Source organism: Penicillium cataractarum (assembly GCF_028827025.1).
Source record: "Penicillium cataractarum strain IBT 29864 chromosome Unknown utg000004l, whole genome shotgun sequence".
Classification (NCBI taxonomy): domain Eukaryota; kingdom Fungi; phylum Ascomycota; class Eurotiomycetes; order Eurotiales; family Aspergillaceae; genus Penicillium; species Penicillium cataractarum.
This window is the reverse complement of record NW_026622740.1, coordinates 2,699,888-2,714,925: the sequence shown is the minus strand read 5'-3', so window position 1 is coordinate 2,714,925 and position 15,038 is coordinate 2,699,888. Positions and strand designations below refer to the sequence as shown.

General features: G+C 49.1%; 5 protein-coding genes across 5 annotated transcripts; 3 read left to right on the top strand and 2 right to left on the bottom strand.

Annotated features, from left to right (window-relative positions):
- Nucleotides 1-321: 321 nt before the first annotated feature.
- N7496_005491 (uncharacterized protein) lies at nucleotides 322-1,154 on the bottom strand (the record flags this gene model as incomplete). The annotated part of the gene is made up of 2 exons (XM_056698420.1): nucleotides 322-947; nucleotides 1,010-1,154. 2 exons carry the CDS (start codon nucleotides 1,152-1,154, stop codon nucleotides 322-324), a joined length of 771 nt encoding a protein of 256 aa, XP_056556945.1.
- Nucleotides 1,155-2,211: 1,057 nt separating this feature from the next.
- On the top strand, nucleotides 2,212-2,738 carry N7496_005490 (uncharacterized protein; the record flags this gene model as incomplete). The annotated part of the gene is made up of 4 exons (XM_056698419.1): nucleotides 2,212-2,255; nucleotides 2,327-2,528; nucleotides 2,589-2,636; nucleotides 2,685-2,738. The coding sequence occupies 4 exons, from the start codon at nucleotides 2,212-2,214 to the stop codon at nucleotides 2,736-2,738; spliced, it is 348 nt and encodes a 115-aa protein (XP_056556944.1).
- Nucleotides 2,739-3,666: 928 nt separating this feature from the next.
- On the top strand, nucleotides 3,667-7,114 carry N7496_005489 (aromatic acid exporter family protein; the record flags this gene model as incomplete). Its single annotated transcript, XM_056698418.1, has 7 exons — nucleotides 3,667-3,710; nucleotides 3,762-3,866; nucleotides 3,918-4,202; nucleotides 4,263-5,949; nucleotides 6,000-6,089; nucleotides 6,139-6,947; nucleotides 7,003-7,114. The coding sequence occupies 7 exons, from the start codon at nucleotides 3,667-3,669 to the stop codon at nucleotides 7,112-7,114; spliced, it is 3,132 nt and encodes a 1,043-aa protein (XP_056556943.1).
- A 358-nt stretch (nucleotides 7,115-7,472) lies between these two features.
- N7496_005488 (magnesium transporter CorA family protein) lies at nucleotides 7,473-8,665 on the bottom strand (the record flags this gene model as incomplete). The annotated part of the gene is made up of 2 exons (XM_056698417.1): nucleotides 7,473-8,058; nucleotides 8,124-8,665. 2 exons carry the CDS (start codon nucleotides 8,663-8,665, stop codon nucleotides 7,473-7,475), a joined length of 1,128 nt encoding a protein of 375 aa, XP_056556942.1.
- Nucleotides 8,666-11,936: 3,271 nt separating this feature from the next.
- Nucleotides 11,937-14,482, top strand: N7496_005487 (anoctamin family protein; the record flags this gene model as incomplete). The annotated part of the gene is made up of 4 exons (XM_056698416.1): nucleotides 11,937-12,030; nucleotides 12,187-12,340; nucleotides 12,431-12,725; nucleotides 12,803-14,482. 4 exons carry the CDS (start codon nucleotides 11,937-11,939, stop codon nucleotides 14,480-14,482), a joined length of 2,223 nt encoding a protein of 740 aa, XP_056556941.1.
- Between the last annotated feature and the right edge of the window lie 556 nt (nucleotides 14,483-15,038).

Genomic DNA, 15,038 nt, shown 5'->3' with positions numbered 1-15,038 from the left:
CTAAATGCATAAATGTCCATATTCACAAAGAGACAATTGTGGCTCGAAGAACCTTTGCCGAGGTATCTTTCTCGATGTGCAAGGAAGACCCGAAATGGCAATACTGGAACATCTATGAATAGCAACCGGAATATTGTCAACAACCAAATGCCTACATCTTTACATCTAACGATCAAAATGTCAGGATCCTTCTTCAGCGCTCTTGAAGGGCCTTCTCATCGAGATTCAAGGTCACCGCTCCTGAATTCACGCCATGTAGCCAGGCCCAGCACCAATAGCGTGACACGCCAGCCCCGATGATACAATCCACACCAAAAACATTTAAATAAAGTTTCCAAGTCCATTGCAACGAGACAGCGGGAACTCCTTCTTCGTGCACATAGTAATAGCACCAGAAACCCACTTCACCCCAGCATAAGAACCCTCCTGATAAGAGTCCGCCTGGAAAGTTCCACTCTGAGTCTGCGAGCCAAGACAACCAGTCAAAACGCGACCAAACCGGCGAGTCTTGATAGGCTTGGTAATCATCACTCCAGAATAACCATCCGCAACATTCCCCTTGATGTTGATCACAGTCTGGGTAGACCAGGTGCGGGTATAATCGATTCCGAGAGAAACGCCCAGCTTATCCTTGATCGCCTTCCAGTCCAGGCCGCCGCTGACATTGATGCTGTTGCTTACGGTGTATCCGGAACTGACGTAGACGTCAATGCCGGTTCCAGTGCCGATCACGACGGGGGACATTTGCACGTCCCAGTCGATGAAGGTCTGGGATCTGTCGGTGACCACGGCCGTAGTGAATGCGCAGTCCGCTCGGGCGTTCAGGTGGGATTCGTTGCGGCCATTGTTGGCGATACTGCGGGTGATATCGTCGACCTCGGGCACGTCGAGCGAAATCTCTTGCGAGGCGAGGAGTGCGTGGTAGACGGTTTCGTGGACAACTTCCACTATGAGGGGAATTGCGTTAGCAAAACCCTTATAAGAACTCTCGCTGCCACAGAATACTTACTTCGGCCCTCTCCGTACAAGATAACTTCATCTGGCTGGAGGATATGATCCGGTGTCCACTGGGTACTGTTGAGGCCGGATGCCGTCAACGGAGCCGCAATGGCGACAGTGGCCAACGAAAAGCCGACAAGAGCGTTGAAGAGCATTGTTCTGTGTAAAGACAAGGTAATTGAATTTGTAAAAGGTCTTGGTGCTCGCTCCTACATACCTTCCATGCTACTGGGAAAGTTGACCATTTATGTCGATTGGCATGCTGAGATCTCATGGAGTCCTTTCTCTAGACTTGGTGCACGATACCAGTGGGTCTCGCAATATGAGGGCATTTACTTGATATGGTTTCGATTTGCATCCCCAGGGCCCTTGAAGTTCGAATTCAAGACAAATCCCTCAACGGCTCTCCAGACGCAACCAAACATTTCAAACCTCGTTCCCTGAAGGAGCCGTAAATATCCACACAATACCAGTGCGTGGCTTCACAAATTTCTCCTATTGCTGGAATAGCGGATGTGCAGGATCTCAAAAGTGAGACCTCTTCCTCTGCAGAAAGTCAGAATATGTCGTCCCATCTACGCCCGGTCGTAGATTTGCAACGGTATTCATCTTGGCAAAACTTAGATAGATTCAATCCCGTACTTTCACACATGGAGGCAGTGCTTAAGACGCTGATCTTATACCACAGAGAGATAGACCCTACATCCAACCAGGGTGAGATCTACAATCAAACACATGCTGTCTCACTTCCAGCCCCAATTGATATAAATTAACCGTTCCGAACGGGTGGTCTGGTTTTCCCCGAAATTTCCCCAGATTAAGGTACCCTGCAGAAAGGCAAGGATCCTCCCAAATAATACCCAACCGATTCTTTTGTCAGGCCCTATCGGGCAACGCTGAGCTTTAAGGTTAATCTCTGAGACAAGGCGATCGCTGCAACGGTTACTGTATGTAGCATCCCGACCCTGTTGATCACACGTTGGCTGGATGTAAGTAGCCACCTGCTGATCTAGTCGATCCTGAAGTTTCTCTCGGTCTCAGAATTATCTATTGGAATCCCGAAGGTAGATGATACCTTGCGAGCCAGCCGCGATAAATTCGGTGACATGAATTATTCCCTCGTCTAGGTTAAATACTTCCCCTGTAGCTCTCCAATTCATTACACACAGCCGTCTCTAAGATTGTACTGTATCCCAAGACTCCATCTTCAAAATGAAGTTCACCTCGATCCCCCTTTTCCTTGCCTTTTCAGGAGGGTATGCATAGACCTCATCATCGACTCTCTCCATTTGAATCATTCGCCTGACACTAATCCATATATTTCCAGCGCCCTTGCCAAACTGCACAACGTCGCAGTCTGCGTGACCGACAGAGTATCCCAGCCGGTTGGCGGTACTCCTTTCAGCCCCAGCTATACCTGGTCAACCAATTACGAAATTCTCCCCGCCGAGACCAAGTGTGCCTGTGACTATTACAGGAATCGTCACACGGGCGATAAGCAGTGGGATTCGTGCCCCGACTGTACCTTTGTATGATTCTTGCTTCACATCTATAGCTTTATCAAGTAATTTCATGCTAATTGGAGATAGGATGGCACATATTGTAACTCTGCAGGGTGGCACATTGGTGGAGACGAAGTGAGAGAATCATTTTATTGTGTTGGAATTCTACTAACTATTTGCTAGATGACCTATTACTGTGAGAAGCTTTGCCATGCTCAAGGTGCTGAGGGGAACTAAATAGTCATTGCTGCTTACTGAACTTCTGAGGATCTAAAACTCGATTCTCCACGTGTCATCTTGTCTCTTCAGTGTCGCAGGCCACACTTTAGCCCTTTTGGACATATGGTGTAGTCAATACCGTAGGAATGGATGCGATATATATCTGCTCGGGACGGCCCAATCTTCGGGAGATGCGACCTTTTTGAATGGTACCTAGGTGGCAACCCCGCACTTTTATTGAATTAAGTCCTTGACAGTGAACCAAACACAATAGGCGATCAATAAGTGAAAGTCGTGAGTTCAACAATGCCACCTTGTGGCCAGTCTATAACCGCGGGCGTTCATACGGCAGGCAACGGGAAAAGTCCATTCCGCCCCACCTGGTCGATAGTAAACTCCACTCAACAGGGGGGATACATACAATCCTTTGAAGTATCTGCCTCTGTAATTTCAAGGAGAAAAAGGCCACAAACATATCCAAAACAGAGACCAACACTTCGAGAGAGAACTCGATTCTCATGCCAAGCCATTTTTCCAATAGTTTCATGCCGACCATGTTCACGTGACTTCCGAATTCATCCTCCCGCCATCGAACCTTCTCCTCAAACTTTGTCCAGCACGAGTGCTGGGGAGAAATATCACACGCCTAGGACTCTCCATTGGCGCTCAAAATTGAGTAAAAGGTGGAGGATCAATCGACGCCCGATAGTGGTTGTCTCGGCGCCCCATCGGCACTTGGCTCGGTACGAAGCGACTTGCACGGCAACCCGATCCGAGTGCAGCCACTTACGTTCCGGCAGCGTAGATCGAGTCAAGTTTTCATCTTACTCTCCTATTGTCAACACCACAACAAGTGACTCGCAAGAAGAACTGCCAGCCTCGTGAAAAGGAGTCTCAAATTCCCGGATGGTACTCTGAGAGCTTGGGGTACAAGCATAGCCATCCCATGGTTGACCAAAAACCCCAGGCGCGGACGCCTGGGAGAGTCAAGTAGGTACAGTCTTGAATCTGCTATACATAAATATTCTAACAGAAAAATAGAAGTCTCTTGAATCCGTTGAAATGGTTGGAAAAGCTTGATCTCGATTCTCGAAGCTTTCTCATGATGCTGAAAGGCGCTTTGGCACCTACAATCACAATTGCCATGTATGTATGCCGAACGACCCCATTCTGCCGCACGCGACTAAAAATTGCCAGATACCAGAGTGATGCTATCTCAAATATCACTACCACGATTGGCTATCTGTCAGCCTTGATCTCGGTGCTTTCCCAAGGATTGATGCCCCGGGCGAAGTTCATGAAGATCATGTTTTTTGACTTACTATCCACTTGCGTATCTGCTTCACTTTGTTGTTTAGCAGTTTTCTGCGCCGTCAAGGCGAGGGAGCATAATACTCCTGCTGACGCCAGCGAGGCTGTGCGCAATGGGTACAGTAGCGATGCTTGTGCGGTGGCTGCAGTCTGGCTTATTTTCATGATTTGGTGAGTGGCTCCCCTTAGGGCGTTTTAAATTAATTTATAACTCTAATATGCAACATTTAGGGGCGCCAATGCACTGCGTGCGCTGAAGCCTATGGAATTGCAGGACCCAATGGTAGCTTTCTCCATTTTTGCTTCAGTGACTATTACCCGTGCTGGCACATTTATCACCCTATCAGAGGGCCTAGAATTCATTTCGAGGTTGTTGAAAGGCTTCATGATAGGTTTCGCGATCGCTACTGGCGTGTCTCTTCTCATATTTCCCATCACTAGCCGGGGAAATGTCTTCCACGACATCAAAGAATACGTCTCGTCTGCTGAAGCAGTGTTGCAGGCACAAATTTCATTCGCCGAAGGTAGTGCAGTGACCGGCTTGTTTTCGGGGAAGGGTTTCCTGCGCCGGGCACGGACCGCAATGAGCACTCGAGATATGCAGAGCGAGGGCGACACGAATTTACAATCCAAGCAGAAACAGCTGCAGGCAGCCATAAATAAGCTCAATGGCTTGCATAGTAAACTGCACGCTGATCTGTTCTACTCTAAGGAGGAGATCGCGTGGGGCAAGCTATCATCCGAAGACTTGAGTATAATGGCTTCACTTTTTCGAGGTTTGCTTCTTCCACTTGCTGGAATGTCAATGCTGCCTGAGATACTGGAAACCATTATCAAGAATGAAGGGCCGCGTGATGGTGACGATGAGACAGACAGTCTCAATGGGACAGGAGAGAATGCGCTGAAACAATCGGAGATCCAGAAAGTAGTGGAGACTCATCACGCGCGGCTTGTGGATGCCACTGAACTCGTCAAGCTGGGACTGTCTCACTTCTTGCTGTCCCTGGAGCTTATTTCAGCTAAGCATTTGGACAAGCAAAAATTGCCGCATCAAGGTGGATCTACGGCTAGGGATGAAGAAGCAAGGGGCCAAACACTTAGCCCTCTTGACCCGAACTTTGTGTCACAGTTTGAGCGTGATCTGCGCAGTTATTACTCACGAAGGAAGCATCTACCAGAGGCGTTAGCTTCGCTGGAGGCATTCTCGGCTTCTGAGAAATATACAGACGTGACGGCGCCTGGCCGGAAGCATCCAATTCTTACGGCTGACCCTGATGTGCGTCAGGAATTCTTCCTTATCCTGTACATGGGTCATCTCCAGGATGACTTACTCAATGCCACGTTGAAGTTGGTAAAATTTGCCGACGCAAAGGTGGCTGATGGAACGATGAAAAAGTCCCGTCTGATCTTTCCGAGGCAGGGTTCCATCCGGGAGTTGTTCTCACTACACAGCGAAAAGGAGAAGGAAAAGGAGGATCTACAGGCTAGTCGGCAATCGTCCCATGTGGACCCGTCAAATATCCATCGTGCATCAATGTCAACTGGGTTTCCCGATCCGGAGCATCTACCACCGGAAAATATCTGGGAAAAGGGGAGTATGATTCTGCGAACCATTTCGCATGTTATCAAGTCTGATCAGAGCACATTTGGGTTCCGGGTATCTGCAGCTTCATTTTCCGTCGGAATCCTCGCCTATCTGCATCAGACTCAAGACTTTTTCATTCGTCAGAGATGTATTTGGGCCATGATTGTCATTGTCATTGGCATGAGTCCGACAAGCGGCCAGACAATGTTTGGATTCGTTGCTCGGATTCTTGCAACTACAGCCTCCCTTGTGCTGAGTCTCATAGTGTGGTATATTGTGGACGGCAAGACAGCAGGCGTTATTGTCTTCCTGTTCATCGCTAACGTGATTGCGGTATGTATTGGAAACGTGTATGCGGGTGAACAGTTGCTGACCAATTATAGTACTATCCCTATGTCAAATTACCGCAGTACTTTGGCCCATCTGTCATTGCTATCGTCACGTTGAACGTGATTGTCGGTTACGAACTGCAGGTACGTCTCGTCTCACCTCCTGCCTAATGCCTGTCTAACACGCGTGAAGGTTGCCAAATTGGGAGTTACTGCAGCCGAGGAGAACGGTCAACCATACTACCCAATCTATCTATTCGGCCCCTACAAGCTCGCCGCTGTCGCCGCTGGCTGTGCCATATCGTTCTTCTGGGTTATCTTCCCGTACCCGATCACCGCAAAATCCCAGCTACGGAAGCTCCTTGGCCGGAGTCTCTTTGTACTCGCCAAGTTCTACAGTGCCATGCACTCGACAATAGAGTTGTGGCTCGCAGGTGAACTGGGTAACACAGACGACAAGAACTCGCCAGCTCATCACCTCCAAAAGTCGCGACGTAATATATTCAAGGAAGAGATGATGCTACTCACCGGCCTGCGCATGCATAGTCACTTTAGCACCTTTGAGCCACCCATCGGCGGCAAATTCCCCAAGGAAACATACGACAACATCATTTCTGAAATCCAGCGCATCCTCACAAGTATGTCGCTGATGGCACATACAACCCAGAACCTGGACGCTCTCTCAGTTGATTCGGAAAATTCTGGAGATGACAGTGATAGACCGTGGATGGCACGGCTCGCAGAGATTGCTCTAAAATCCGCCGATTTCAATTCTCATCGAATCACATCGCTGCTATGCCATCTCTCAGCAGCGATTACAAATGCCCAGCCATTACCGCCGTATCTCTCGACACCTGAAAGTTTCCCGCTCGCACGGCGAATGCAGAAGATTGACGACAAGCTGCTCAACATTTCACATGTCGAGGATCCATCTTTCTCGGCCTTTGTTGCCCTTGAAGTTCTGAGGTCTGTCGTTAGTTTTAGTTTGCAGGATCTCCTTGAGTAAGTGCAATAGCCCTTGTGGACTGCTTCGCTGATGGAAGGCTGACTTGCGTAGTAATATGCGAAAGCTAGTTGGCGAGCTCAACTTTGATGCTTATCCGCGACAGTTGCGACATGAGGAGTCGGCTCATTTGCTGGAGAGACCAAGCCAGGAGGAGGAACGGTGATATTAGTAGCTTCTGCGTTGTTTGTTGTATATAACATTTCTCGCTGTTTATAAAACCGGCAGTCACTGATATATTGGATTGAAGGAAGGAACCTCTTCTCCGACTTCCATACGTCTTTTCATCGTGTTCAGCATGTGTGAAGACGAACCTCCACTATCCACCACCGCTGTATGGACGGGCTTCATCAGTTCAAAACGAGGCATCCCATCATCCCTGGTTAATACCCAATAATGCTTGCCCATGGCCCTACGAATAGAACTCTCACATCTGCCAATATCTTCTAATCTATTAATATGGTCTATGCTTAATGTCTATCCATCACAGCACCCGCAATGCGGTCACCTTGTACGTTCTAGATCTACAACAGCTTAAACTTCGCTGCCATCCCCATACAAACGACCATAAAAGCCACAAAAACACCCACGATCCCAAAGAACCACGACAACCCAGGCGTATCCTGACCAGGCACATAAACGTTCATCCCAAACATACCAGTCACCAAATGACAAGGAACAAAAATCGTCGCCAACACAGTAACCTTACTCATAGCAGAGTTAATCGTCAAACTAATCCGCAAATTGGTCGCACTCAACTGCGCCAGACAATTACCCTGCGACCGACCAATAATCTCATCTATATGCGCTAGCGTGGACAGCGTCGTCACAAGGTGGTCCTGCACATCGCCCAGGTACAGCAGTAGATCACCATCTGGGAAGACAGGGAGTCTATCGGGTGCTTGGCAGCGTTTCACGAAGCCGTTGAGAACGTCAACTTTGCCGTGTAAACAGCGAATGATGTGGGTGATTTTCTTGCGGAGAATGTCGACTTGTGGGATTAGTTCTTTGACGTCGTCGATCCGGGCGATGAAGACTTGATCTTCGATGGCTTCGGATTCGGCTTCAACGGCTCGAGTGAAGGGCTCGAAGCTGTCCACGATGTCGTCGCTGGTGTTTGTTAGATACAATATGACCAACGCGGTAGTTGTCGTCGAGTTGCGTCGTATACTTACATCAATGCGTAGCAGATCCAGTCACTAGACAAGATGGAAGGATCATGCATTTTGCGAACTCGATCCCGAACGCGGCTCACATGGCTACACCCACTAGGCGAGAACGTGACGACTCCATACTGGAAGACCAGGATGTATATCTCCGCCGATGAGGGCATTCCCAGTCGCTCCCCGCCCTCCGTGACCTGTGAGGCCAAGGTTTGAAAGGAGATGAGGTAGTAGTTCTTGAAGACCTCGACTTTCTCGCGAGGCTCACGGATAGCGATATCCTCGACTGTCAGCGGATGGATGGACAGGGCCTCTGCGACGATACCCACGTCTTCCTCGGTGGCATTGCGGACGTCGACCCACCAAACAGGGCAGGAGGGGTCTGGGCGGGCTTTCTGGCTTTCCTGGAAGATGTGATCCTGGTTTCCGTTTGGGAAGAGAGATGTCCAGGATGATGCTGTGGTGGCCTGTTGGGTATCCGAGGAGAAGAAACTGAAGCGATCTTGCGATGCCTCCTGGACCGCTGGCTTTTCGGGCTGCGCCTGCGTCTTCATTTTCACGATCACAGGACGGCGTTTAGGGGGGTGATATGATGGGCAGACCGTCGAGATGATGCCATCGGTGAGTTGATGTCAGTCTCAACGGAGTTCGGTTTTGGAGAGGCGTGAATGTTGGTCATCAGTGGGAACGATCAAATCGTTCATCCTATTCTAGAGTTGTGAATCTAGTGAACGCCTTCTCAAGACGGAAGTTACAACGCGAATTGAATGACTGATAAACCGCCCATAAACCTCTGTCAAAGGAGGGATTATGAAGGAGAAACAAAACAGAAAAGTGGACAACAATTGGAAACCAAAATGCAACACAATATACCTCTTAGCCCCGGGGCCTAACCACCCTCCTCCAGACCAGGCCTTGGGTCTCCCAATTTGGGAGACCAACACCAGCGCTCCCCTGCCAGCCCTACCCGTTGACCCACATGCCCTGAGGGTCAAGATGGGGAAAATAAAACATGTATCCAATGATATATCCTATATTGACGATGGCGAAAGATTTTCTGGGTCCCTCGGCGCTCAGAAGGTCCTCGGGGGAAACTCTGGCACCGGCAAAGCGGCTCCGATTTTTGTTTCAGTCCGAGATCTTGGCTCCAGGCATCACCAATTGAAGGGTGGCCAAGGAATTATAAAATACACAAGAATTGTGTATTTTCCATCCTCCAGAAGACTATCGCAGTATACCATTTAGAGGAAATGCTGTTCATTGTCAAAGCAGAAGCTATCCACGTAGTCACTCCATCAGTATTTGACTGTATCCCTCGCCGCTATATCATACATAAAAATGTCGCAAAATTCATGGCAATTTTCAAAACCCCATTAACTCCCTGCCCATTGCCCCTCGCACGATAACAGATGATATCGAGAAAATAAATCCAACGTTATGCATATCCGCAAGACTCCATAGTAACGCTGCCCAGTCCGGCCAAGGAAACCCCTAGGATACCAGCGTCAGTCGCAGCCAAAGATAAGTCACAAAGCCGATCGTCTGCTCACCTAGCCGAGGCAAAATAAATTGATCCAATTCATCATTCACTCCTGCTCTACATGTTGATCGAATTGATCATTGTCAACAGTATAGGACTTGCGCAGCCGTGGATAAGCCAACACGAAAAAGACCACGACGGCTAACAAGATCAATAACGTCGGGAGAAACATAAACGTGAACAGGAATACGCTCAGCCCAAAGGCCATGTTTTGCCCGCGGAGAAATCGACGAGCCATGATGTCGAGTACTGAGGAGAATGGCATCGGCCAATAATTAGTCTTCCAGTATTGTAGGTTTCAGCGAGGTGCAGTGCAAGGCTGTCCGATGACGACCGGGCAAGATAGCTCAATGTAAAACTGCGATTGGGTCCTGCTCAAAGGCATAAAAAGGATGCTTTCCCCAGGGACTTTGTGGGAACGATCGCTGCGTACCTAGACTATATCCTTGCCTGAAGATATATAGACGCCAAGGTCGGACTGGAAACGCCGGATGTTGGGAACCGCACGATTCCTAACGCATGTCCTTAGCCGCGGCCAGTTGAATGTTGATGCCTGTACACCGCAAGAAAGCAAGTTCGATTTATTCAATGCAGGATTGGCAGAAGCGTCGACAAGAACACCAATTGGCGATGCCGTCATGGACCCAGCAGAAAAGTCAGTAGGCTTGGCGCCATTCCGAGCGCCCGGAAGGAGATTGCCCGTACTTATTTTTACGGTTGGTATTTATCAGATACCCCGGTGGTGGCGTCTATTATTGATAGGCTTTTGCATTTCAAGTTCTGCATACATATTACTGGAACCATATCCGCCACGGCCTTGATCGCGCTCCGTTGGGGAAGTCAAAATTTAGCCGATGGGTCTGGTAATTTTGACGCCTGACAACGGAATTACGGAATGCCCCATCGGGGGGCTCTTGGCGCGAATAGCTTCAGGCAGCAGCTTTTTTCGGAAGGGCGAAATTGCGGCGCGAAGGGTTACTCTGGATGGATTTAGCCTCGGTCTCTCTACTATTGCCATACAAAAGCAAACATCCGACTTAATAATGTTCAATAATCAACTTTAGATGAGCTAGATGTTGACCTGGAATAGTTATACTTGGGTGTAGAGGTAATACCCGATTGTCCTCGCCCCTCAACCGATTGAGTGGGGCACGGACAATGATGAAAAGCCTGTTACAGTACTGTACACATTATTATTCAACAAGCGGACAAGGCTGGGAAGAAATAAGCAGAGGCTGCAGGGTTTCATTTTTCCTTTGCGGGGAGTTCCGGTCAGCCCGGCAGGAATCAGGCTATGGAAGATTGGCATATAGGGGTGCAAGATCAGTAATATTTGCAGCTATTGGCATTTCTATAGTATTGTTGTTGCTATGTGACTCAAGACTGGTCATTTCAAGAATCCGGAAGAGCGAGATCATCGTGCCGATGTCCATCTCCGATGGCAAGATGACCATCATCATGGCAAGGATTTTCCCCCGTGCATTTTCCCGCCCTGTAGGGCTGAAGCTTGGCCCGTGGATCCGTGGATCGCTGGTAGCGCCTCCCTGCAGCAGACGCAAACACCTGGCCTTTGGCCTTTGGCTTAACCCCGGGCACTTGAGGGGTTTTACGACAAAGAAAGTCGATTAGTTACGGTCCAACACCGAATTCTAGACCTATCTAAGGCCATAGCCCACCAGTGCACTATCCCGTTGATCATCTAATTCTCGATGACCGGCGATCGCGACCTAGGATCGAAGCCTGTAGGAAAAGAAGCTCACCGAAACCAAGACCGATCGGCACTCCCTCAAAGGCCCTTTAAAATGGTGGAAGAACGGAGTCTATACGTAGTGCTGATGCTGGTAAATACAGCAATTACACACCTATCCACCCTATAATTAGGAGCCCGGGATTATAAGGGGGAAAGCGCGAACCAATAAACCAATAAACCCCCTAGATTGACAACTTAACCCCGACTCCGGTGCCTAATCAAGAAGCAATTTGCTCTTAAACCCATTTCCTGTTTCCACACTACTGCACTCTGTACTGTACATTTGCATTTTCACAGGGCTGGATTTTCCCCCACAGTCCTTTCCCCTTTCCCCTCTTTGCGTCTCCAATTATCTTTCTCTTTTGTCCTCTCATTCTCGACTTTTTTCTTCACCGTCTTTTCCGCCAGATCGCCTAAACACTCATCCCACACAGCAAACTCAGTACGGAATAGGTACAACCCTTAAAAAAACACCAATTGACAGCAGACCGACTATATAATTCTGCTTGGCTACGTCGCCCATTGCCCGAGCAAGATGTCTTGGCTCGCGGGGCAGGAGAAGCATGGCCATGACGAGAGCGATAATCTCGGTGTGGACTGGGTGCTACAGTACGAGTTTGAAGACATTGGTAAGACCTATGAGAACCATACAGCGCAATACGAGACGCATAGATTAGGCAGGCAAGACATGACGTTCTTGATTTAAGCCTTTCCTTCTATGCGGCTCTATCCGCTGGTCACCTTCTATAGTAAACTGGAATGGACAAAAACTGACGATCGCATAGATCAGGCACAAGCTATATCCGAGTTTCGCACACTTATTCATGACCTATCCGAAGCTGGCCATCGAGTGCAGGTCCGCCATGGCCATGGCTCGGCATTGTTGGTGTGCATTCGTGTACCCAGAGACCATCTGGGGAAGATGGTACATCAATCAAGGTATGGCACTACACCAACTTGAAAAATACGATCTCTCGGAGAATTATGTTTCCTTTATCATATTCGTCCCCAAAACTGATCTTTATTCAGGATAAAAGATTGGCTGTTCGGCATAACACACACCCTCCCGACTGGCGACGAAAATACCGTCGCTACAGCTGAAACGCCATCCGAGGAAATTCGCTCTGTTTATCACGCCGTTACTTGGAAGAAAGAACTCGGTGGCGCTGGAATTACGCCACAGTTCGGCAAGTGGAAGAATATTACTGCATCATTCCCATTGCATGATCGGGATGCGTCCTCGGAGTTGCTAAGCAAATGGAATCGCAAGACGAATTTGACGGCCGAGGATTTGGACATAATTCGGGCGCTGTTTGGTGAAAAGGTGAGAATAATAGCATGTTTTGAATACTCTGAATTTTCGATAAAAGAGGCTAACATTTGTCTTCCTGGTCGGGACAGGTCGCATTCTATTTCGCTTTCATCCACTGTTACTCCATCTTCCTGGTCTTCCCAGCTGCGCTAGGAATTCTAGGATGGTGGTTCCTCGGTCCGTACTCGATCATCTACGGCAGTGCGTTATGTATCTGGTGCATCGTTTTCGTCGAGTTCTGGAAGATCCGCGAAGCAGACCTCAGTCTGCGATGGAATGTCAAGGGCGTGGGCCATTTAAAGGTCAATCGCACCCAGTACCAATGGGAGAAAGAAGTGAAAGATCCAGTTTCGGGCCAAGTAACGCACACCTTTCCTGGATGGAAACAGTTCATACGGCAGATGTTGCTGGTGCCATTTGCGAGTGTGGCTAGTGTCGCGTTGGGGACTTTGATTGTGGTCACCTTTGCTAGCGAGGTGTTTATCTCTGAGGTATACAATGGCCCATTGAAGGGCTATTTGGAGTTTGTGCCCACGATTTTATTCTCGCTCTCGTTACCGGCGATTACTTCCTTCCTCACGAGTATCGCGAACAGGTTGACCGAGTACGAGAACTACCGGACGCAGGATCTGTACGATCTCGCCCAGACACAAAAGACCTTCGTCATGCACTTTATCACCTCATTCCTGCCGACAATACTCACGGCCTACGTCTACGTTCCTTTCGGCCATGCTATAGTCCCACATCTGGATATCCTGCGACGAGTTGGTATCAACATGGCCAGCCATAAGGACTTTGAAGTGGACACCTCCCGATTCCAGGCCGAGGTTATTTACCTCTCTATGACAGCGCAAGTCTTCAGCTTCGCCGAAGAGATCGTCCTACCCTACGTCAAGCACGTCCTTTGGCAAAAATGGCAAAACTACCGCGACCGCAAAGCAGGACTTACCCGTCAACGCAGCTTCTCCAAAGCAACTGACCTCCTCCTCATCGACGCCGCCGAAGAATCATCCTTCCTAAAACGAGTTCGCAGCGAAGCAGACGCAGAAGAATACAAAGTCGAAGAAGACATCCTGGAGATGTGTGTGCAATTCGGTTACCTGGCTCTCTTCGGCGTCGCATGGCCACTCGTCCCTCTCGGTTTCCTGTTGAACAACTGGCTCGAAGTGCGCGGTGATTTCTTCAAGCTCACGCTAGAATGCCAGCGTCCACCACCCATCCGCGCAGACTCGATCGGCCCCTGTCTACTCGGCCTAGACTTCCTCGCATGGCTGGGCACACTCTCAACAGCGGCAATCGTCCACCTCTACCGAGGCCCCATGTCCGAGGTCCGCCTCTCCCGACTCCTCCTGACAGTCTTCATCGCCGAACAAGTCTACCTTGGCATCCGCTTCACCGCATCAACAGCCCTCCAAAAGATCTTCAGCGACACCCTCCGCCGCGAAGAAGCTGGTCGATACGCCGTACGAAAGACATTCCTAGAAGCACACCAGTCCCGATACCGCTCGCCGGATTCGCCGTCCCGGGTACGCCAGCGTGTGCGTTTCCACGAACGGGTGAACGTGTATAGCAGTGATACTGCGTCAGCGGATGGATCGCCCTCGCCGACGAGCGAGCAGCCGCAGGATGAGGTGTTGAGGGGATCGGATCGGGAGGCTGAGTTTTGGGAGGCGAGGGAGTGCGATACTGCGGACGCGGGCGTCAAGCTGATTCGTGCTTTGACTGCGGGGAGGAGTGGGAACGAGGGTAAGGGGGTTAAACAGGGTTAAACATGCATAGTCGTGGGGTGATGGTTGTTGTTGTTGCTTTGCTTTGTTATCATGTTTGAGGTGGTCGGCATATTATAAGGCGTTTTTAGGTGTGGGTTGCATTAGCTATCTGCCTTTTGCTGCATCTTGCTGCATTATATTCTTCATGATATTATTCGGAGTTCGAAATTTCCAAGTGTATAAAAATTAGATAAAGAAAGCAACTCTGCTACCATAAAGTCGTACTTCTACTCTCTGCATAGCTATTGTATAGAAGGGTTGAGTTCTAAGGCTAATAACTGAATAGCGGATTGTGTTGGTCCAAGGCCTGGAATGATGACGCGTGGAGGCATTTAGGGGGTCGAATGAATAGTTTGGAATATGATAATCATTTATTACTACTGTTTCTATTATTACTACACTACGCTTGTTGTTATTACAGCGTATCATCAGGTGGGACACGGCGGGTCGCCGGATCCAGTTTGCTAGAATTGCGCTCTGTGGCGAGTATCATGGGGAGTCGAGCATTGCACAATAGATTGGAGAGGCCTGTATAATTACACGTTTGAAGAGTTAA